Genomic DNA, 25341 nt, shown 5'->3' on the forward strand with positions numbered 1-25341 from the left:
AGTTTAGTTTGATAATGAGGATAAGTCACATTGGACCCATTGATTATATTTTATCTTGTATATCTGTGAAGGATGTTACGTGTAAAGCTTGAGCTAAATCCTGACTCCATCCTGACCATGGAGCGATGTTTCTCAACTGCTGCTTTTACAATCCAAAAGACTGTGACCACGAAAAACGTCATTCTTTATTAGTTTTATATTATGTTATATTATGCTATATTGTGTTTTACCGTTAGAGTTAAAGTATTAGTATTACTCCCTGCTTTAAGTGTACAGTAATGTGACTTAACGCGAGTGAGGGCGCCGTTTCCTCCGCAGAGCCGCGCCGCTGACGCTTCTCCGCGCCCGGGCCACGTGACGAGGCGAGCGGCCTCTCCTCTGCTCGGTCCCTTCCTTCCCAGGGTTCAATGAGCGCCGTGTGGCCCCACCCCGTCTCTCTTTAGCGCTGTCTATCTCCTCCATGTAGGCTCCTATTCTCGGGGAAAGTGCAAAGGAGACGCGAGAGAAGACGATCCCTTCCGACATTCGGTGGTTCCTGTCGTTCAGCTTCCTCGACCAGCGGCCGGTAGGGGAGCGGCCTCCGCGGCGGGAATGTGCTGCTACAGCCGCCCCGTGTCCTATTCTCTGCGAATGTAAATGCACATGTAGTCTCCCGCTCCGAGACCTTGGATCCAGAGGAATAGCGACATGTATGAGACTATTGTGCGCCTTTACTGCAGCCAAACCCTCGAAGTGTGCGTTCAAACTGAGCCGTGACAGCGGGGGTTGCTTTTTCACCTGCAACAAACTAACGTGGATTATTTTTACGGGCTTTTCGCGTCTCGGTCACGTCTTGTCCCGATTGTTACTCGTCGCCCGTTGTCGGATACAGCCGCTGCCGAGTGTTTTTGCGGATGGAAAGTGCGTCTTGGCGCAGTTTTGACGGCTCGCCCGCGATGCGAGGCGCTGATAACACATGAGCAACAAAAGCGAGGGGCAGCGACAGCGAGCAAGGCCTTTGAAGAAAACACAGCCTGCCGTCTCCGACCGGAGGGAACAAACCGGGGGGGACACGGCTCCGCTCCGCGCTCAACTTGGCCCGGATCCATTTCAAAAGACGCCTCTTGTGACTCGGGGCAATTTGGGGCTAATTTGGCGCGGCCATTGCGGAGGGAGCGCGATGACAACGGAAGCTACGAGACGGTCACACATGTAGCTCGATTGGGGTGTCAATATTATTTCCCTTTCGCTCGTGTGCGGGCCCCGGGTGCAGGCAGCGGGCCCCGGACGCGCCGAGGAGGCGAACACAACCCGAAGTATTCGCGCGAAACGATGTTTAATGTTCAAACTGGCGTCGGACTCGAGTCGCAACAGCAGCAGCAGCGGAGCGAGCATTTGGGACATGCCGAGTTTGGCTGCTTGTCACGGGCAGCAGTGAGACGCGACACCCGGGCTTTGGGAGATGCAAATTAGGCGGCTCACCCTGCCTCCGTTCGAGGTGAAAACCCGGGTTTTGCCATCTTAAAGAAGGACACGCGAGGATTGCGGGGGAAAGGGGGGAATCATAAACGCGTGAGTGTTACGACAGCGCCGCGTGTGAAGCGAGGCGGCCTGCAGCGGCGTCCTGCCCTTCTCTGACAGCCCCAGAAAAAAAAACTAAAAAAACACACACACACCAACAAAAAAAACGCGTTATGGACACGGCATTTCTCCACAGCAGCAGCAGCACCGCAGACCGTGTCGGAGCGGGCCACGGGCGACACACGGCGTGAAAGTAGGCGGCAGTGCGCTCCAAAAGCCGCGGGTCAAACTTGTGGGGTGAAAAAACAGGCCTATTTATTGTGTTTCGCCGTTAGTAACACGCTCTCCACACAGCCCTTTCCTCCTCCTCCGCTGGACATCCCTGTTTTTCACTCTCTCTTTCTTTTCCTTGCGGGAAGATGGGTTGTTTGGGCAACAGCAAGACCGAAGACCAGAGAAATGAGGAGAAGGCCCAACGAGAAGCTAACAAGAAGATCGAGAAGCAGCTGCAGAAGGACAAGCAGATATACAGAGCCACTCACAGACTACTACTTCTAGGTGAGTTTTTTTTTTTTTTTTTTTTCCCTCCCACGGACAAGGCCCCGGTTTACACGCACACGCAGGGCTTCCTCACTCCCTGCATAACCTTCTGGGATGTTGTTTTGGGGGAAACATTGTCAACACTATGTGACTTTGCATAATCCCCGGCACTGGAGACGCACCGTAGAACCAACTACACACTGTGCCTCAGAAATGCTGCTGGTTTCGTGGAAGTGGGCAACAGATTACCCTCTGGTTTGGAATGATTAATGCAGTGTTCAGTTTCGTCATCAAAAAGTTCATTTCGAGGGGGTATGTTATGCAAAAAAATCAATTTTGTTAAGCCTTTGACGTTGTTGCAGCAGTGTGTCATTACCGTTAGTTGTATTTTTGCCTATTTTTAAAAATTCATTCTGCGACTGAGGCTTGAGTGCGCAAAAAAAATCTAGTTTTCCCCTTCCCCCTATCCCCGCCCCCATCCCTGTACTCAGTTTCGATTGGAAAAATGAAGTCCAAGCGAGAAATATAGAGTTGGACAATGTCACGTAGCCTCTTTTCTGAAACGAAAAAGAGAGTAAATGACGATCCGCTGCTTGTTACGATGAAACGTCACTAGGGGGAGGGGCGGGGCTTATCGGTTCTGCGGAACAGGAAGTGAAAGGCTTCATCTCTAATAATTAAGCCGTTCCAGATCAATATTGCGCTTTACAGTGAATAAAGTGTAAGGTGACAGTATACTTCCATTATATTTTGATAATAAGAACCTGGGAAAAAGGTCTAAAGTCCAAACCATCATTTGAAACTAACTAAATGCTGCCGAATCGGGTCTGCAGCTTGTGCCCTCGACACGGTGCCACTCAGTGACTTTATCACGTCCCCGGAGTCTCACTGTACTACACAGAAAAGTAAAACATTTGATAAGAGCAGAGCGGCTAGGGCGTGCGCTGTATGACACGCTGGTATTTGAGCTGCGGAGGAAGTTGTGAAAAGCAGGACAGGACCTATATGAAACCAAAACAAATACGTCTGCCCTGTCTTTCCAACGATACAGTACTGTACTGCGCATACTCTTGTGGGACAGGTATTATAACAAGCAACGTTCCTCAGCTAATGGGCACGGTTTAGCCTTGAAAATTACCTTTGGCGTTCACTTTCACTTTTGAAATCGGTAGTATTTTTTTTGTCGAACGTGGATGTAGCTGTTCAGCATCTACAATTTGTGCGCATGTTTTTAGATTTCAAAGAAGGAAGTGGTGTTTTCTATGAAGTATCTGTAAGACGTGTTTGATGTAGACGAGCGAGAGGCGTTGGTCATCTCCCTAATCATTAAATTTACGTTCTAGAAATAGTAGAAACGTTAATCTTATTGCTCATTGCTTGTCAGTGTTCCTGATGGCGCGTGGTCATTTATTGAGTTTTAATTGTATTGCGAGCCAATAGTTTTGAATCATTAGCGATCAGCAATGTGCAGTTTGAAAGATGAAAGAAGAGAAGCTTTATTTGCAACACAGATTGGGCATAGAAGTGGAATAATAAAAAAACATACTTAAAAATATACTTAAATCTGGTATAAATGTATGTAGAGCAAAAAAAATTTAATTAAATAATAGAAAATTGTCAGTGCGTCAAAATGTAGTTCACGTGACTACCAAGGGAACTTGTTTGTACTGAAATGTACTGTATATTATGGCAGTTTTTGTAGTCAGTGACATTGTTTCTAGTGTCTAAAATATGAATACCAGGATACTAATAGATACTAAAACGAGTAAAAACATAAATAAATCCGTAAATACATCTATGTGTTCCCTTTCCGGATCAGATGTAGTATAAGACCACATGCTAAAAAATCTGAATTGGAACAAGGTTTATTGCCATTGTCGGTGAATAAAAACAAGGAACTTTCTTCAGTGCAACATGAAACGAGAAATCAATAGCAAAATAAATGTACACAATATGTCATGAATACTTTGACTTTGTTTTTTAAAGGACACTCCATTGTTTTACCATTTAAAAAAAACTGCATTGATTTTATCATTTTAGCACCATGACGACGCTAGTTTCACTCAAATAGCAACAGTACGGTCAGAACTGAGAAGATGCGCTTTCCTTTGCGTACGTCACCTTTTTGACCTACTCGCCACAGACAATCGTGCGATCACGCTTCGCTCTCCAGAAATAGCCGTTGTAAAATTAGAGATCATGAGCCGTTTCGTGCTCCGAGGATGCCACAGTCTAAAAATGTCATCTTGTGATCGTGGCCACACAGCGTCCCATCGAAAAATCCACTTTATTATTTCAGCCGTGACCAGCTCTGTCCTTGTGTGTGTGCGTCTGGCTTTCCAAAACAAAACAAGAAAAGTTGGTTATAATTTCCCCCCTTTTAGTAGTTGTGCGCGGAGCATTTAATATACCAATTTGACTGTATAGATCCCATTCTTGTAGAGGGTAGTTTTGTATTCTTGAAATTGAAAACGCGTTTATTGTTGCATAACTTGACTATAATTTTTGAATGTTTCTCTTTCAGGGGCTGGGGAGTCTGGGAAGAGCACCATTGTGAAGCAGATGCGAATTCTTCATGTCAATGGATTCAATGCGGAGTAAGTAACCCCCCAAAACTGCGCAAAACTGTTATTTCATCCACCCTCAATCGCGCAAGAACGACCGCAACTTGTGACGTTATGTTCCTGTCATTTTCATATCCAACTTTGGGTATTGAGAACAATCAGGAGGGATTATTATTAATAAGTTGATAATTGGGTAATGTTCAGAGGAGAAGGCTGGATCAGAACTAAGAATTATCTATTTTCAACAAGAATTAATGGATTGCCTTGTTTTAAAATTTCCACCAAATGCTGTATAATTTAAAAGTTTTTTAGATTTTTTTCCATTACTGTATTTTCCGGAGTATACGTTGCACCAGCGAAAAAATGCATAATAGAGAAGAAAAAAACATAAGTTTCACTGGAGTATGAAATGCGGTTGCAAGTGTGAAAATAACAAATAATATCACATTTAAGTCACTCCGGAATATAAGTATAAATATAAGTATAAGTTGCACCCCGGCCAAAACTATGAAAAAAGGTGCAACTTATAGTCCAGAAAATACGGTAATTATTTTTTTTGCAGCACCAAGGACAGTAAGAAATTAATTTATTAATCGTTTTTGATTGATTAGTGTATATTATTATTAGGCCCGAGCGCCACAAGCTGGCAAGAGGCCTATTAATCTCGTAAGGCCGTGCAAAGCACGGCTGCAAAAGTGCGCACATAGTGCGCACGAAATCGAGCGCAAAGCGCTCGCCCACTTCCAAACACTCACTAACGCACTCCTTCACTCATGCACGCCCCGTGCATACTAATTAGTAGTAGGAAAATGGAACATTACCGTTGTAAACGGGCGAAGCCCGTGCAAAAGTGCGCACTAAACGACGTCATCCCCATATAAAGCACTCATTTGCGCTAAGTACCTCACAAATACGTTCCCCATCTCTTGCATGTTCCGTGCATATAAGCATGTAATGCAAAAATTGAACATTATTACTGTATAGAGGGCCAAAAACACAAAGTGGGCGGAGCCCACTCAAAATTAACGAAAGTACCCGTCAGTGACCAGGGACCCACACCATGAGGTAGGAAAGCACGAGCGCTTTCCGAAAATGTATAGTTTATGATATTTGAAAAATGGGAAACATTGTTTTTGCATCGGAATATTATTAGGCCCGAGCCCCAGCAGGGCGGAGGGCCTATTGCTCCCGCAACGCTGCCTTCGGCAGCGTTGCAACTGTCTGACCAAACATGCGGGCACAGCCCGCATGTTTGGTACCCCGTCGCCCCTGGCAAGTACAGTGAACTAGCCCATGCCGAAGGCATGGATCATGCATACTTACTCCTGCTATGACAGAAATAGTCAGACAACAGCAGCGCGAAGCGCTGCATTCCTCCAAAAACCCTCCTGGCATCGTCCCGTACGCGAGAATCCATGCCGCAGGCATGGGCCATGCTTGTATCTGCTCAAATCAATGGAAGTCTATGGGGAGTGGGCGGGGCATCCCGACGGAATAGGGAGTGACGAGCGCGTAAGCGCTCGTAATGATTCCACCCCATGGCGGCATCGGGAAGGCTTAGAGCTTTCAAACGATGTATAATTTGTTGTTATAGTGGAAACGGCTATATTGTTTTTGCTAAAAATATTATTTTTATTAGGCCCGAGCGCCACAAGCTGGCGAGAGGCCTATTAATCTCGTAAGGCCGTGCAAAGCACGGCTGCGAAAGTGCGCACATAGTGCGCACGAAATCGAGCGCGAAGCGCTCGCCCACTTCCAAACACTCACTAACGCACTCCTTCACTCACGCACGCCCCGTGCATACTAATTAATAGTAGGAAAATGGAACATTACCGTTGTAAACGGGCAAAGCCCGTGCAAAAGTGCGCACTAAACGAGCACTTTACATTGGGATGACGACCGCGAAGCGGTCGTCATCCCCATATAAAGCACTCATTTGCCCTAAGTAGCTCACGAATACGTTCCCCATCTCTTGCATGTTCCATGCATATAAGCATGTAATGCAAAAATTGAACATTATTACTGTATAGAGGGCCAAAAACACAAAGTGGGCGGAGCCCACTCAAAATTAACGAAAGTACCCGTCAGTGACCAGGGACCCACACCATGAGGTAGGAAAGCGCGAGCGCTTTCCGAAAATGTATAGTTTATGATATTTGAAAAATGGGAAACATTGTTTTCGCATCGGAATATTATTAGGCCCGAGCGCCACAAGCTGGCGAGAGGCCTATTAATCTCGTAAGGCCGTGCGAAGCACGGCTGCGAAAGTGCGCACGTAGTGCGCACGAAATCGAGCGCGAAGCGCTCGCCCACTTCCAAACACTCACTAACGCACTCCTTCACTCATGCACGCCCCGTGCATACTAATTAGTAGTAGGAAAATGGAACATTACCGTTGTAAACGGGCGAAGCCCGTGCAAAAGTGCGCACTAAACGAGCACTTTACATTGGGGATATGGGATATGGGGATGACGACCGCGAAAGCACTCATTTGCGCTAAGTAGCTCACGAATACGTTCCCCATCTCTTGCATGTTCCGTGCATATAAGCATGTAATGCAAAAATTTAACATTATTACTGTATAGAGGGCCAAAAACACAAAGTGGGCGGAGCCCACTCAAAATTAACGAAAGTACCCGTCAGTGACCAGGGACCCACACCATGAGGTAGGAAAGCGCGAGCGCTTTCCGAAAATGTATAGTTTATGATATTTGAAAAATGGGAAACATTGTTTTCGCATCGGAATATTATTCTTTCTTTCTTTCTTTCTTCTTCTTCTCGGGACCAACCCCCCTATTTTTCACCCAGTGAACATTGACGAAAAGTCACAAAAATTTGCACGCCTCTAAAAATCGTGCCTCTCTACATTCTGGCTATTTCCCTTTTCTAAAATTAAAAAAATTGGCGCGTCAGCGCCCCCAAATGTACCAAAAATGCATTGAGAGATGGGAAATGACCCAAAAAAAATCTGATCGTAGAATCATGAAATTTGGCGCAGAGGTAGATGGTGACAAGAGAAGTAAAAAATATTATTACGGCAACGCCGTCCGCCCAACCAAATGTCGGCCATATTGCTTCAAAAATGGCTAAACATGACTTCGGAGTTTTTCCAAACGTCGTACTTTTACGAACTCCTCCCAGGGCGTTGGCCCTAAAAAGCTGAAATTTGGTGAAAATTCTACTGAGGAGTGGGACATCAAAAGTTATCCAAATTACATTGATACCTCTCACGGTCTCTGTGCGGCGAAGCCGCAAACTGTAGCTAGAATTTCAGAAATCTCCCATATTTAAAATTTCTGCCGTTTGCGCAGATAAAGTCCGAATTGCGTCAAATTAGAATCAGTTGTTAAACTCTTTGCCCTAAACCTACTTGAAGTGAAATAAATTCATTTGGCGCCACAGCGCCCCCTACAGATTTTATATGGAGGTTAAATGTTTAGTTTTGCGAAATTATATGAAATTTGACACACAACTCAATTTTAGCATCCCCATCAAAAAAGTCAATGACTCATGTCATAATTGTTATGGCGTTGCCGTAACGATGACCGAAACCTTTCATGTTATTCCAATGGGGAAATCGCCAGAACATGTTTACACTTTAGACTTTCACAAACTCCTCCCAGGGCGTCAGCCCTATTAACCTGAAATTTGGTGAGACTCATCTTCAAGACCATCAAAAGTTATCCACATTTTCATTCAAAGAGTCACGGTGTCTGTGCGGCAAAGCCGCACATTTTGCCAAGAATTCAAAATAAAATTGCTTTTTGATGGTAAAACAAAGGGGAGAAGATGTGACAGCGTCACAGATTCAGCAGTAGGCGTAATAAAAGGACAATTGGGGCGCGTTAGCGCCCCCTCCTCTTGCGGCGTGGCGGCGGTGTGGCGGCGGCGTGGCGGCGGCGTGGCGAGGGCCGATCATTGCCGCTTGCGGCTATATTTTTTATTATTTTTCTTGTTCTTCTGCTTTTTGAGCTCTAATTTGACGCCCTGAACATGCTCAAAAACTCACCAAACTTTGCCCAAAATTCAGAATCGGCGAAAAATTAGATTTTTTCAGGGCCATTTCTTTTTTCGTCAAAAAATGGCGCGACAGCGCCACCGACAAAAGTCAAAATACATTGCGCCTATGGGAGACGCCCCGAGGTCAACTTTGTCGTAAAGCTACGAAATTCGGGACACGCATTCCTCTCGTGAGGACAAAAAAAAAAAATCATTGTGACCACGCCCCCAGACTTACCCTATGGCCGCCATCTTCCTTTGAAAATGAAAACACGCTGTGTTAGCCACTTTGTTCACGTCAAACTTTGACGAACTCCTCCTAGGGCGTTTTGCCCACCGACTTCAAAATCGGCGTACGTCCTCTGGACAAGTGGGGCATCTAAAGTTATCCAATTTTTTGAGATACCTTTTACGGTCTGTGTGCGGCGCAGCCGCAAAGTTGGACAACTTATTTTGGAATATTGCAGATCTAAAAATTGCTCCCATTTGATCAAAACGAGTCCGATTAGGACCAAATTTGAATCAGTTGTTAAACTTTCCGGTTTGGACCAGTTTATGATGACAAAATTGAAATGGGCGCGATAGCGCCCCCTACAGAGTGACCTTTAAATTAACATTGAAGATTGAAGGTCAAAAATTAGTTTTACCAAAATGTTCTAAACTTTACCCAAAATTCTATTTTGGCGTCCCGATCAAAAAAGCCAATCAGACAAATGCCTTATTTTTTACGGCGTAGTCGTAGCGATGACAGAAACCTCCCATGTTATCCCTAAGGGAAAACCGCAAAATCTCTCAAATATCCACATTTTTATGTTTCACACTTTAACGAACTCCTCCTAGTGCGTTTTGCCCACGAACCTCAAAATCGGTGTACGTCCTCTAGACAAGTGGGGCATCTAAATTTATCCAAATTTTAAGGATAACTTTTACGGTCTCTGTGCGACGGAGCCGGCAACGTTTCCCAGAATTCTGACTATTTGGCCTTCAGAGTGGCCTATAAACAATAGTTTTTCCAAATGACATGATATTTTGAACAAAATTCTAATTTGCCATCCTGATCATAAAAGTATGAGAGCCACAGTCATATTTTGTACGGCGTAACCGAAGCGTTGACAGAAACATCCCATGTTATCCTTATGGGAAAATTGTAGAATCGCTCAAATCACCACATTTTTACGCTTCACACTTTAACAAACTCCTCCTAGGGCGATTGCCCGATCAAGCCCATATTTGGGGAAAATCATCTTCACAAACGGGGCATCAAAAGTTAGTCATATTTTGATTTTAAGTGGTACGGTCTCTTTGCCGTGGAGCTGCAAATATCCTGTCACAAATGGGAAAAACGCCAAATCCTTGAAATGTTCACATTTACGCTTCACACTTTAACAAACTCCTCCGTGGGCAATAGCTCGATCAAGCTTTACTTTGGGAAATATCATCTACACAGGCGGGGCATCAAAAGTTATCCATATTTTTATTCCAAGTGCTACGGTCTCTGTGCGGCGGAGCAGCACATTTGACTGACACTTGTGTTGATTTGCACTGGATTGGCCATGTCCAATGTGTCGTCGTCTGTCAAGTTCTTTTTTAATTCAACACACAATAAGGGCGCCATCTTTATCAAGTCGAAAGCGCAGAGTCGGAAGGCCGGCGGCCCGCGAGGGCCGTTGGATGTCGCTTGCGGCTTTAATTTTTATTATTTTTCTTGTTCTTCTGCTTTTTGATCTCTAATTTGACCCCCTGAACATGCTCAAAAACTCACCAAACTTTGCCCAAAATTCAGAATGGGCGAAAAATTAGATTTTTTCTGGGCCATTTTTTTTTTTCGTAAAAAAATGGCGCGACAGCGCCACCGACAAAAGTCAAAATACATTGCGCCTATGGGAGACGCCCCGAGGTCAACTTTGGCGTAAAGCTACGAAATTCGGGACACGCATTCCTCTCGTGAGGACCAAAAAAATATATTATTGTGGCCACGCCCCCAGACTTACCCTATGGCCGCCATCTTCCTTTGAAAATGAAAACAAGCTGAGTTAGCCATTTTGTTTGCGTCAAACTTTGACGAACTCCTCCTAGGGCGTTTTGCCCACCGACTTCAAAATCGGCGGACGTCCTCTGGACAAGTGGGGCATCTAAAGTTATCCAATTTTTTGAGATACCTTTTACGGTCTGTGTGCGGCGCAGCCGCAAAGTTGGACAACTTATTTTGGAATATTGCAGATCTAAAAATTGCTCCCATTTGATCAAAACCAGTCCGATTAGGACCAAATTTGAATCAGTTGTTAAACTTTCTAGTTTGGACCAGTTTAGCCTGACAAAATTGAAATGGCCGCGATAGCGCCCCCTACAGAGTGACCTTTAAATTAACATTGAAGGTCAAAAATTAGTTTTACCAAAATTGTCTAAACTTTACCCAAAATTCTATTTTGCCGTCCCAATCACAAAAGCCAATCACAAAAATGCCTATTTTTTTACGGCGTAGTCGTAGCGATGACAGAAACCTCCCATGTTATCCCTATGGGAAAACCACAAAATCTCTCAAATTACCACATTTTTATGTTTTACACTTTAACGAAGTCCTCCCAGTGCGTTTTGCCCACCAACTTCAAAATCGGTGTACGTCCTCTAGACATGTGGGGCATCTAAAGTTATCCAAATTTTAAGGATAACTTTTACGGTCTCTGTGCGACGGAGCCGCAAACGTTTCCCAGAATTCTGACTATTTGGCCTTCAGAGTGGCCTATAAACAATAGAGTTTTTCCAAATGACATGATATTTTGAACAAAATTCTAATTTGCCATCCTGATCATAAAAGTATGAGAGCCAAAGTCATATTTTGTACGGCGTAACCGTAGCGTTGACAGAAACATCCCATGTTATCCTTATGGGAAAATTGTAGAATCGCTCAAATCACCACATTTTTACGCTATACACTTTAACAAACTCCTCCTAGGGCGATAGCCCGATCAAGTTCATATTTGGAGAATATCATCTACACAAGCGGGGCATCAAAACTTACCCATATTTTGATTCTAAGTGCTACGGTCTCTGTGTGGCGGACCCGCAAATATATGTCAGAAATGGGAAAACAGCGAAATCTCTAAAATGACCACATTTTTACGCTTCACACTTTAACAAACTCCTCCTAGGGCGATTGCCCGATCAAGTTCATATTTGGAGAATATCATCTACACAAACGGGGCATCAAAAGTTAGTCATATTTTGATTTTAAGTGGTACGGTCTCTGTGCCGTGGAGCTGCAAATATACTGTCACAAATGGGAAAAACGCCAAATCCTCGAAATGTTCACATTTACGCTTCACACTTTAACAAACTCCTCCGTGGGCAATAGCTCGATCAAGCTTTACTTTGGGAAAAATCATCTACACAAGCGGGGCATCAAAAGTTATCCATATTTTTATTTCAAGTGCTACGGTCTCTGTGCGGCGGCGCAGCAAATTTGACTGACACTTGTGTTGATTTGTACTGGATTGGCCATGTCAATTGTGTCGCCGTCTGTCAAGTTCTTTTTTTATTCAACACACAATAAGGGCGCCATCTTTATCAAGTCGAAAGCGCAGAGTCGGAAGGCTGGCGGCCTGCGAGGGCCGTTGGATGCCGCTTGCGGCTTTAATTCTTTCTTCTTTCTTCTTTCTTTCTTCTCGGGACCAACCCCCCTATTTTTCACCCAGTCAACATTGACGAAAAGTCACAAAAATTTGCACACCTCTAAAAATCGTGCCTCTCTACATTCTGGCTATTTCCCTTTTCTAAAATAAAAAAATTGGCGCGTCAGCGCCCCCAAATGTACCAAAAATGCATTGAGAGATGGGAAATGACCCAAAAAAAATCTGATCGTAGAATCATGAAATTTGGCGCAGAGGTAGATGGTGACAAGAGAAGTAAAAAATATTATTACGGCAATGCCGTCCGCCCAACCAAATGTCGGCCATATTGCTTCAAAAATGGCTAAACATGACTTCGGAGTTTTTCCAAACGTCGTACTTTTACGAACTCCTCCCAGGGCGTTGGCCCTAAAAAGCTGAAATTTGGTGAAAATGCTACTGAGGAGTGGGACATAAAAAGTTATCCAAATTACATTGATACCTGTCACGGTCTCTGTGCGACGAAGCCGCAAACTGTAGCAAGAATTTCAGAAATCTCACAAATTTTACATTTCTGCCGTTTGCGCAGATAAAGTCCGAATTGCGTCAAATTACAATCAGTTGTTAAACTCTTTGCCCTAAACCAACTTGAAGTGAAATAAATTAATTTGGAGCCACAGCGCCCCCTACAGATTTTATATGGAGGTTAAATGTTTAGTTTTGCGAAATGATATGAAATTTGACACACAACTCAATTTTAGAATCCCCATCAAAAAAGTCAATGAGACCCATGTCATAATTGTTATGGCGTTGCCGTAACGATGACCGAAACCTTCCATGTTATTCCAATGGGGAAATCGCCAGAACATGTTTACACTTTAGACTTTCACAAACTCCTCTTAACCTGAAATTTGGTGAGACTCATCTTCAGGGGTGGACCATCAAAAGTTATCCACATTTTTATTCAAAGAGTCACGGTGTCTGTGCGGCAAAGCCGCACATTTTGCCAAGAATTCAAAATAAAATTGCTTTTTGATGGTAAAACAAAGGGGAGAAGATGTGACAGCGTCACAGATTCAGCAGTAGGCGTAATAAAAGGACAATTGGGGTGTGTTAGCGCCCCCTCCTCTTGCGGCGGCGTAGCGAGGGCCGATCATTGCCGCTTGCGGCTATATTTATTTATTATTATTATTAAAAAATGAAACCAAACATGGACGGTTGAGAGCATAGTTTATGGTAGTACAATTATAACATTTACATTTTTTATTTGTTTTTAGTACGACAAAATAAAATGGAAAATTGTGGTCATTGTTAGTTTGGCAAAATAATTTTGTTGTCATATTGCATAAGTGTTCCCTACAACAAGTGTCATGAACATGCTTTTTGAAACTACAGTATTTATCAAAAGTTTTTATGATTCTTTACAAAGACGTTTGGGTCTGGAACCACATCGTGGGGATTAACCAATCAGAGAGGCATAAAGTCTGGCGGTAATGCAACACTCGGATGCCAACCGCCATAAAACAACAACAACAACAACAAAGTCAAAACAAACGTGCATGTAAATAACAAGAAGGGGGGGGATTACTATGGTTTTGGCAGGAAAAGCACTGTACTCTTATTTATCTGAGGTAAAAGAAGTTCTATATCTACACATTCGCGGCTGTGGTGTGAACGTCTCAAATAAAGGTGGTTGTTTACACATCTTTAGATTGTTTGTATGTTTCAATGAGTTTTGGAAAAGCGAGCAGGCATGGGCAACGTTGAGATTTTTCGCTTGAGACTTATTCTTGAAACTGCTGGACGTTAGCGTACACCATTCCCGTCAAAGTCAAAAGGTCCAAGTGTTTTATGATGGGATGAGATGGAGTTGTATCCTGCTGTTCAAGGGTGACTTTCGAGCTGTAACAGTGGCAAAATATCCAACTAGTATAATACCAAACGATATCCTTTTTAAGGTTGACGCCGCAGCCTTCACACTAGCCTTTTAGCACCCATTTGCCTGTTCACTTCTGTATACCTCTACAAACTATTAATATCCTCATTATCATTGTAGTTAGGGAGTAGCTTAAAGTTTTGAGTTTTTGTGTTCATTGATTTGACAACTTTGCCCCAAACGGCCCGGTCGCTGCTGCTTTGTGGGTGTCACTGACTCGTGAGGATGAAGCGTTTTGTAAAGTATTAAATTGTCACCTAAGGCAGATCAGGGCATATGACAGAGCGCGTGACACCACACACTGAGCCTCAAGTGTGCGCCTATCACTACATGTATCTCTTTGTGTCTTCATTAACAAGACCCACCACAGCCGCACGTCCAGCTGGGGCTGTGAAAGTGTCCCTCTGCAGAAGGTGGACATGGACTTTGCCAACTTGTGTCATGAAGGATATGAATGAGGTTACAGACAAACTTAAGAGTTAATGAGATGTAAAAGGCTGAACGAGTCGTTGTGGTTTGATGTCAGGAGGCCCTGAATGTACTGTAACAGTAAGTCACTATTGTCTTCACGCACAAATATAATATCATTACCAGCGGGTGTCCACATGACAGACAGCATCATGGTTTAACGAGCCCCTGACCCGGGGCTGGACCTCCATGCACTGCAGAGAAGTCCAGTTCCTCCTGTGCTTTTGGCTCCATGACTGGAGTGTCAAAGGTCAAAGTACATGGCTTGTGACCATTGCACTGCTCTTAAGTTTACCATTTTGCCTTTGGGAGCTGTGTGTTCTGTGTAAGGCCGCACCAAGTAAAATGATTGCTCAATACTTATTGATTATTGAAATAATCGTCATTTAGTATTCGAAAAATCTTTAAATTGTCTATGCCTAGGTTAAAAAACATGCCATGAGCTGAGAAAAGAAGTTTTGTGACTGAAATTGTGTCGTAATTCAATGAAAAAGTCTTAGTCAGCGTATTTGATAAAAACACATGTACATAAACTTGCTCCACCAGGATCCTCAAACGGACGCACTTCAGCTTAATCTGGGTCAAATGTGGTTTAAAATTAAAATAAATTAAAGTATCGCATGACATTAGTGTTCTAAACAACTAATAGATTTATCGCTCAACTAATCGATCAGCCACATGATCATTAGTTGCAGCCTTAGTTCTGTGGATAGAAGCTCAAGTAATATTTATTTGAAGTACTGGATAGTTTTGGAGTTTTATCAATTCAAAATTGAAAATATGTATTGACCGTGTTCTGCCCCGCCCACTTTAGGCTTTTTTTTAGTTGTCATGGCACTTCCGGTTGATTGGGAACGAGGGAAATGTCTGGCCACTAAAACATGCTCTAAAGTAGATTTATTTGTGTAAAATGTCCAACGTTCATGTGACCAACAAGTCAACAATGCACAATTCCCTGGGCCTGAAAACCACTGTTCAGTCAGTGTAGAACTTATTTTCTCTGGAGGTCGCTGCTCTGTGTTCACGAATACAACGGGAAGGAGGATTATGTCGTCCACAGCGTTCAGGCAAGCTTCTGGAATGAAGTGAATACTTCAGTCTGGCTTTTTGAATTGACATTAGTGGTGGTTTTAGTTTCTCTTTACCACTTTGTGTCTTTCCAAAGCTGGCCCGGGGCACTGGATGAATAATTCATGACTTATACTGACTGCCGGGCAGGCTTTTAGATGGGATTTGAAAACACCCCGTTCAAATAATTTTGTCTGGGGGTACGGGGGCCACTAGGCGAAAAAACTAGTAGCTTCGGCATTCTCCAGACCACGGCTCGGCAGCCAATCAGAGCCAAGCACACAAATTTCGTCGCCCAATCAGCGCGCAGCATGCACATTTTCACTTGTAAACAGTAAACTGTAATAGCGGACTATTGTCAAATGCTTCCCGGCCCGATTTAATGATATTATTCCCTTTTTTTGAATATTTATTAATAAAATGGCCGTCCCTGCACTCAAATGCCCGTCCACATTTTAAAATGCCCCATCCAAAATACAAGAAGACGGGTCTCTATCTAAAAGCCTGCTGTCAGGTTATAATGTATGTATGCGAGGCTGTCAAAGCGTTTCACCCACTTCTTATTTTGGCCCAATTTCTCTTGACCTCACAACTTTGTTACAATGAGTGCTGGACAAAATTAAGTGAACTGGAACTGCACCAGACTTAAGTTGATAGAATCTATTAACACTGTAATCGGTATCAAGATTGTGGGAATATGGAAAGGAAGTCTTATTATAGCACTTATTATGACAAAGGACAATCAAGTGGTATTCTTCCCTTTTAAATCTAAAACTTGCACTTATTTCAGTGTTTTGTTTTTGCTTGTTTGCCAATATGGTGAGAATCATTTAAATCTTCCTCCTGGCCCAAACCTTCCGTGTCCCGTTGCAACTACAATGTGTTTACAATAGTTTTATGTCTGTGTGTTGTAGTCGGTGAAGTTGACTTCCCCTGGTCTTTATTGCCCTCATTAGCTGCGTTGGTGTTCTGTATTTTGCATAAACAGCTGTACTTTACGACATACAGACATTATTTGAGATCCGCTCGTGCCACTGAAGGTCTGTTTAGCGCTCCAGATCAAAAACACAGCAGAGGCGTGCCACTCTAACACGCAACAGGGATGAGCGTGGACTTTGGAGAGGAATCATGACGAGACTTTGGGATGAAAGAGTGCAGTATGGCATACAGTGTTTAACAGTGACGTTTGAAAGGTCTTTGAGGCTTTTTACACGGCTCAAAGCTGCAATGTTTGACATCTGATAAGTGATAATATATCACAATCATGGTAAAGTCATGAAAATAAGATGAGATGACCTTTATTTGTCCCACAATGGGGAAATTTTAGTGTTGCAACACAGATAAGGTACAGAAACTGATTAGGCACAGAAGTATAATAATAGAGAAATACTCTTGATAAAAACAACACTCTTATTTACAGCTGTTATATGGACAGAAAATATTGCACAAAATTATGTCACAGTATTGCACAGTGAATGTTGTGTGGAAGAAATGCACATTTTGAATTTCTAGCGTTTATAATGAAAATTGTTACAAAAAAGAGCTGATTAAAGGTAACAATGGAATAAGTTATGTAAAAGTTTGTGGCAACTTTTATGGCAATATTTCTGCTCTTTTGTGATTCATTTGACAGTTCACATTTGTCTCATCATTAAACCTCAAGTCAAGACATGTTTTAACACATTTCTGTTGGATTCATGTTATTGTTATTCCAAAACAGTCAATTTAAAGACAATTTATCAAACAAATACATAAAAGATGAACACCGTTTCAACTGTGTTTAAACTGTGGCCTGTAGCTGCCCCTGCACATCTCAGATTCACTATGGAGAGAGAGGCCACTCTTGAGTCCTAGTTTGAACTGATAAAGAATTAAAGACTGAGTAGGCCTACTGTAGGATCACTGTTTAAATGCTGCAGCACAAATAGCCATGATGTCATTCAGTCTAAACTGCCCGGTCAGGCTGGTGCCCCTCGGAGCACTTGATGTACATTATGTGCTTCTCTTACATTTATATTTAGTAAAGACACATATAAATTAGTATTTTCACAATGCATCAGGAATGTGTTAAAATGTGTCTGAAAATGTTTTGAGGTTCAACTATCGCACAAAACATGACGAAGTAACATTAACCACTTGATTCTTTTCTTTGGGATATTAAAGTAACTGTTTTGGTTTGTTTTTGAGCTCATTTTTGATAGTTTTAATTATAGACGATATACTAAATATTCAAATCGTCAATCATATTCAGAGTGAAATTAATGTAATGTTTTCCTGCGTTGCCATGTAAACGGAGCTGTATTTGAGTTCAATTTGGTTGATATTCGACATAAGCTTTCACTTGGTGTTCATGATGTCACTTTGTATCACAGTTGTGATTGTCTATGATTCTATTAACACAAAACAGAAGGGTTTATGTGTCTGACCACCTTTCAACATTTGAATTTTATTGCATATTTTGCTGGATCTTCTTATAAAACACGTACAATGAACTGTCCTTTCCAACAGTGCACGATCCCGACACTGTAGGACTGCAGTTTGGTCAAGTGTCAAAAATCATGAATAGAATTGTGATGTTTCAGGAGGATTTATGATTTGGCGACATGCCTATTCCCTACACACAGCTCACTCCAAAAAAAAATTAAAAATGCATATGCTCCTTTGGTTCTCATCAATGTGCTTTTGTTTCAGGGAGAAAAAACAGAAAATCCACGACATCAAGAATAACATTAAAGAGGCTATTGAGGTGAGTCACATGGTTATTTCTGCTGCGCTCAGAAAAGACTCTACACTAGCCACACTTTTGTTTTTGAGTGTTTTTTTTTTTTTACCCTGATGAATGCGTGATTGTGTTTTTCAGACTGTAGTGACGGCCATGAGTACACTCACGCCGCCCGTGCAGTTAGCATGTCCCCAAAACCAGCACCGCATCGAATATGTCCTGAACCTCGTCAACCAGAAAGACTTTGAGTTTCCACAGGTGAGTGAATCTGAACACTGCTCGATACGGGATAAACTCTCTTATCATTTTGATTCTCAAGTCAGTGCTGTCTTTTTGGAGAGCAGAGTATTATCAGATCCACCAGAGAGATGTATGTTCATGTTTTAGGTTCATGTGGCGGTTAAATGACAATTGACCTACAACAACAGTTCTTTGTCTTTGTCATTTAAATATTCTAATACAGCAAATCTAGTACACAAATGTACTCTTCAGAAAGTGTTCATCTGGCTAAGCATCGCCCCATAAATGAAATGTGACAGCGAAAACAGTGAAGAGCCAGTCAAGACTACAAAATAAACATTAGTTAGACAACCTTTTATATTTATTTTATTCCTTGTTATTCATAAATGATTCTTTTGAGCACAGTAGAAGTTATAACAAACTGTAGTACACAGCGAGGTTTACAAAGCAGTTGTTTTTAAGGCGCTGCTGATTTATTCACACAAATAATACTGAAACGACCCAATATAGCCACAAAACGTGTATGTAGCTTTTATTCAGGTCAATTGTATTTTTAGGGTTTGATTAATCCCAATAGAGAATAAATATTATTATAATTTATGAAGCGTGTTCAAGGTTCACATTTTAAACGAGTCCAAGAGAATTGACAAACTGTATTTCAGAACATGTTTGTCCAGATCTAGACTACAAGGTAAATGTTTTTTATCTTGACAATGGTATTTTTAGACATTCCGAGCTCACGTTTTCAGTTCTTTTTTGCTTCACTTCATTGTATTCTAGTCTGTACACAGCATCCCCTGGTCTCTGGTCCCAATGGCCCTTATAACACTTGTAATGAGCTCAAAGCTAACGTCCCTAAAGGTGCATAGTGCTTCAGTGGGACATGGCTTAATTAATCAACTAAATAGCTAATTGAATAACACAGACAAAGTGGGAATTCTCCTCCTTTATACTTTATACTACTACAAAACCAGAACACTCCTGCACGAATGGAGACTGGCCGCGTGAAGCGGAATTTTGGGGATTTTTTTGGAGTATCAATTTAATTTTTTTCTATTACAAACAAATGCAAATGGTTTTCAATATTGATTTCCTGATCATAAACAATAGACATTTGATCATTGCCATCTAACATAAAAAGACCAAATTTCTTATGTGGACCTGCCCATTAAAAAGACCCGAACAAACCATGGACATTTAGACATGGACACATGTAATGAATTGCCCAGCCCTAATATCTTGTTGATAGTCTGGTGTGAATACAGTTGACTGACTCGTGGTTCCTTGTGTATGCCCAGGAGTTCTACGACCATGCCAAGACGCTATGGCAGGACGAAGGCGTCCGGGCGTGTTTCGAGAGATCCAATGAATACCAGCTCATCGACTGCGCACAGTAGTGAGTGGCTCCCTGAACTACACCATTTCACCTCGTTTGGATCCTCGCTGTCTCTTACTGTATTCTGCAGAGAGGGTAGTCTCATGCTGACGGGACTAAATGCACTATACATTTGAAGTGAGCCAGCGCAGGTCCTTGTAGAGCTGAAATGTACAGGCCATTTAAACACAAGCAAATAAGCTGCCATTTTCACTGTCTAACGCTGCATATATTGCACTCCACTGGCTGTGACTGATCCACCAAAATGTAGCACACTTTAATAGTAGTTTAATAATCAGACCAAATATTGATTTAAAAGACTTATGTGCTTGCATTTTCATCTGAAAAAAGCTCTCCAACATTCCAACTTGGCACAACTTGAAAGTTGTAGTTATTGCTCCAACTTTGCTAGCTTGTTTACTCACGGATGGGGGAGATAAAGGACACTTCAACCCCACAACAATTATTTTCAATGCACATATTCAGAAACATGTTATTTAAGGAGAGAAAGGGTCATCAATTCAAATGTGATGTTATCCCAAAGTCTGTATCGGGGTGAAATGTGAGCGTAGCTGCAGTGGGACTTTTCGACTGCTTACTTAATATTTTGTTTGTACCTGCCATTTAAAAGTAGAAAAATCAAGTTGACAATTGTTGACTGCTTTGACACTAAATTTTGTCACTGCTAAAATTGTTGTGGCGTCACCTGCATCATCTCTATAGAAAATGACTACATAGCTGGAATTGGCAGTATTTATAGCACAGCTCAAAGCTGCTGTTGAGCCCCACAGCTGAGCAGTGTGTGGCTCAGTATGAAGTTCTTATAAAGACATTTATGTGGGATTCAAATGTTAGGAATAAAAAGTTAGGGGACTAAGTCAAAATGGCATCTTCTGAACGTAAGCTAGTTTACTGAATATGGCGAGGCAAACCTGTAAAAACTTTCTCCTCGACTAAAACAGACTCCAGTTTGTTATGGTTAGATGCAAACATGGCCGCAGCTGAGTCATTACTGGACCAAACTATTTCTGACAAAGTGCGGGGGGATTTTGACCCAGAAACAGAATCAGAAACAGATTTGTCTGCCGTCCTCTCTGCCCACGCGTTTGCTCCGGAGGCGTTATGGTCGGGGTGGTTTCTCCTCGTTCAAACACCCGGCGCATCCGTCCATGTTACTTTCTGTCCCCGTTTGTGGCGCATTTGGAGACGCCGGGACTATTTTTAGCTCCTGTGGTGGAGTCTCTATGGAAACGCGCTGAGCAGCTATTTTTGAAAAGTGCCCAGTAATGTCGGACTGATGCCTCTACAGCACAGTGTCTGCGCCCATCACTTCCGTCTGAGGCCGTGTGGTTCGGTGCACTCGTACTGGGCATAAGGGTTTCTGTGGAGGCGTGGGCTGCAGGACCCCCGTGTGTTACCGTGGTTTCTACTAGCCAACAGTAGCCCCAAGTGTTCAGGGCTATGGATAGGTCAGAGGTCATAGGTTCAAGGTTGAAAGACTAGAAACACTTTGAATTGGCATGAATTGGCATGAATTGTGCTATATAAATACATTTGATTGTTTCCATTTATTCACTATTTTTTTTAATCAATCTTTACTGACTTGTAGCTCGATATATTGAGGGATTTTACTGATACTTGCCTTTTTAAACTAAATAAAAGCCATGTTTCCACCGGTTTGCGCCAAGTGTGATATAAGAAAATATTACCAACGGCACAGCCAATCCCTCGTGTGGGCAAATGTTTACATGTACAATAACAATCTGCGTAATGCGTATCCCGCGAGTAAGTTTGTTTCCTTTGTCTTTTGCTAGTTTCCTCGATAAGATTGACATAGTGAAGCAGAACGACTACACTCCCACGGATCAGGTGAGTGGATTCTCCTCCCACTATCGATGCCGTCTCTGCTACAAACTCAAGTTTTTAAGTGCAACTGCTCGTGGTATTTGCTCAACATTTGGGGAATGTTTCAGGACTTGTTGCGGTGCAGAGTGTTGACTTCCGGGATCTTCGAGACGAGGTTCCAGGTTGACAAAGTAAATTTTCAGTAAGTGCGCATTTGCATCACTTTCACTGTAACGTAAAGGTGGATCTTGTGTAATCGAATCGCGGAAATTTATCATGAATTGCGGGAATTGACAAAGTTGAAAGCACTCTATTTAAAAGCATGTGTGACGCTTTTGGTTGCTGGATATACTGCATTGAGGCGAAACGACAGAATCCCTCTGTTCTCCACACGGTGGCAGTATGCTACAATAAACCCCACCGGTCTTCGCCCACAGCATGTTCGACGTCGGCGGTCAGCGAGACGAACGCCGAAAATGGATCCAGTGCTTTAACGGTAACACGCATCTCTCGAAACGCGTTCTTGAAATGACTCACTTTGTCTCTGACGTGTCCCTCTCTGTGTTCAGACGTAACGGCCATCATTTTCGTTGTGGCCAGTAGCAGCTACAACATGGTGATCCGAGAGGACAATCATACCAACCGGTTACAAGAAGCGCTCAACCTTTTCAAAAACATCTGGAACAATAGGTACGTCCTCGCTGACCTGTCGCAGAATGCTAGTTTCCTATGACGGTCGAGGTGCTCTTTTATAAACGTCCCCATAAATATAAACTTAAGCTTAATACAGCCCTGTCTTTTATCCTGTGTGCTCCTCAGGTGGCTGCGGACCATTTCCGTCATCTTGTTCTTAAATAAACAGGATCTTCTAGCTGAAAAGGTGTTGGCCGGAAAATCAAAAATTGAAGAATATTTTCCCGAATTTGCTCGATATACGACACCGGATGATGGTGAGATGTGACGTTGCCGTTTTGATTTCTTTTATGTACAATTGGCGTTATCCACGCTTCATTCCCAATGTCTTATATTCCCAATGCGTTGTAGCAACACCAGAGCCTGGCGAAGATCCCCGGGTCACAAGAGCAAAGTATTTTATTCGAGATGAATTCCTGGTAAGGTTATTTCCTCATTAAAAACATGACGATTGTGCTGAAATAGATCAAAAGTTACATTCTTCTATTTATCATGGCTGCCTCTGACTTTATTTGGAGAGAGATATGACATTTCTCCAAAAATTCCACTTTTCACCAATCTCAGACGCACATTGTCTGGTTTATTTTTCTTAAAGAACCTCTTATGCGTCGTCTGGTGAAAAAAATTGAGACGATGACTTATTAGACAGAGACGCTGCTGACAATCAGGCACATTGTTCACTAGGGATCACGGGCAAACGACTCCATCCCGTTTTCAACAGTGACCAAAACGTAACGCGAACGTTGGAGAACTTGACAGAACTCTCCACAGTCGGGCCGTCTCCGCAGTGCAGCGCCGTGACGCATCGTAAAGGGAAGAACATCACAAAATAAAGCACGACCAGAGAGCAAAAAAACAAAAACACAAGTAGACATCAATCACACCTCAACAGATACAAAAAATCACGGTGCATTCAGTGTAAAATAAAGGTCCCAACGACGAGACGGTCAAATGTGTCCTTTTCCAAATTAAGTTCAAAAGGGCATTCAATCTTATCTTTAAAATATTCCAATGGCAACAGTGTTCAAAAATAGTAAATAAAATGAAGAATACCACCAGAGGTTTTAGTGCAGGGTGACAACTAAACATGGTGGCGCTAGAGGCGGTCGATGATGGCCAATGTGACAATCAGAATCTCTGCAAAATTATACAGACTAATGCGGCACCATAACCTGTGAGCCCTAAAACCTCCGCTCTGCTTCCTCTTGTGCCCCCAGCGGATCAGCACGGCGAGCGGCGACGGCAGACACTACTGTTACCCTCACTTCACGTGCGCCGTGGACACAGAGAACATCCGGCGCGTGTTCAACGACTGCCGAGACATCATCCAGAGAATGCACCTCAGACAGTATGAGCTCTTGTGATGGACACGCAGCTGCACCGCTCCGAACCCCGGGACTTTGGACTGGCCCTGACGCGGACGCCACTGTGGACACGGGCGGGAAAATTAAGTTCACACAAGACTTCCCAAACATATTATTGGAGTAATGCGACGTTACTGACGGAGAGATTTGTTGAACGGGTCATGTATCATGGCCTCGTAAACTGCGGCTCTGGTCAGCCTTGTTTGGGCTGAGTTTTCTAAGACAAGTTGCAGTTGAAATTGTTGATTTACTTTAAAAAGAGATTATTAATATTACATTTCTGCAAAAAGGATTTTAAAAAAGCGAGAGAGAGATCACTGTATTTGAAGATGAGCACTGTGTTCGGGCCGAGCCGCCTCCCCGCGACAACGATCCATTCCTTAAGAGTTCTGAAGAGCGTTCGCAGAACAGTTCGCCGCCAACCGGAGAAGACGACAACGATGACTGCGGCGGCGGTGTGGTTTTCACAGCACAACGCCACGAGATTACATTTAGCGCCTTTTGAGATCTGCAGTATTAGACTGGACGGACTCGAGCACTGCCTCGGATGTTAATATGTGACGGCGGCCATTTTGACTTTCCAGCGTGACTCTCGCTCGAAAAAGGAGTTTACCGAAAACACGGATCGTTATTGACTTTTATGGATCTTTAAACGAGGGGCAAAAGCGTCCCCCTAAAGTAAAGTTACAGTTTTGTCACAATTGACTGTTTTTTTGTTTTTCTTTTGGTTGTTTTGCGTCTCCACAGCTGTTCATCTCTGTGTGGACTTTATGCCATTGTGCCCAAGTGCGCTTTTTCTTTGACGTTACTGTTGCTGCCCCTCTGTTCCGCCCACTCCCCCCTCTGCCCCGCCCCCTTCCTGCACCACATACTCATTTGTTCTTATGTCCCATTTTGTTTGAAGAGAAAATAAAGCATAAATAATAAAAGAAAAGGATCAGTCATGGGACACTGATGTCTTTGGTCGGCTTCAAACCCTCCTCTCTCCTCTCCCGCGTCTGTCCTCACGTCACTGCTGAGCTATTATTCTTGTACATACTATAAAATGTATTATTTTGTACAACTTTATTGAAAAGACAAGACTTTTAGAAGATCCCTGTGCCTTCATCATGACTACGTGTGTAATGAGCTAACTTGGGTGTCATTCTGCGCTGTAACGCTTGGCCAAACCGTCCCCCTTTGCCTCCCACGTCTCTCGCGTCACGGTCCGGTTTCTCTTTGTTTTTGTAAAAAAATGTTGTCTCTCCTCGAACCTTCCCTCCTTTTTATTCTATGATTTGTCTATTTTGATCCGTATACCTCCAAAAAAGATAAATATATGAATTGTAAATGGGTTTTAAAGGTATTTTATTAGAATCAAATGAACCTTGACAAATTGTACACTTGACGGTGTGCTGTTGCTATAACTTAAACCCTTTCAAC

At 42.8% G+C, this 25341-nt stretch overlaps 1 protein-coding gene across 1 annotated transcript; it reads left to right on the forward strand.

Annotated features, from left to right (window-relative positions):
• Nucleotides 1–1867: 1867 nt before the first annotated feature.
• Nucleotides 1868–25341, forward strand: gnas (GNAS complex locus). Its single transcript, XM_072448805.1, has 12 exons — nt 1868–2058; nt 4565–4637; nt 18372–18426; nt 18541–18660; nt 19941–20038; nt 21832–21886; nt 21991–22064; nt 22300–22358; nt 22432–22552; nt 22682–22812; nt 22907–22974; nt 23773–25341. The coding sequence occupies exons 1-12, from the start codon at nt 1920–1922 to the stop codon at nt 23917–23919; spliced, it is 1140 nt and encodes a 379-aa protein (XP_072304906.1). The 5' UTR covers nt 1868–1919; the 3' UTR covers nt 23920–25341.

Source organism: Eucyclogobius newberryi, unplaced genomic scaffold, assembly GCF_026437365.1.
Source record: "Eucyclogobius newberryi isolate DKJ021-1_F unplaced genomic scaffold, fEucNew1.0.hap1 SCAF_17, whole genome shotgun sequence".
NCBI classification, from domain to species: domain Eukaryota; kingdom Metazoa; phylum Chordata; class Actinopteri; order Gobiiformes; family Gobiidae; genus Eucyclogobius; species Eucyclogobius newberryi.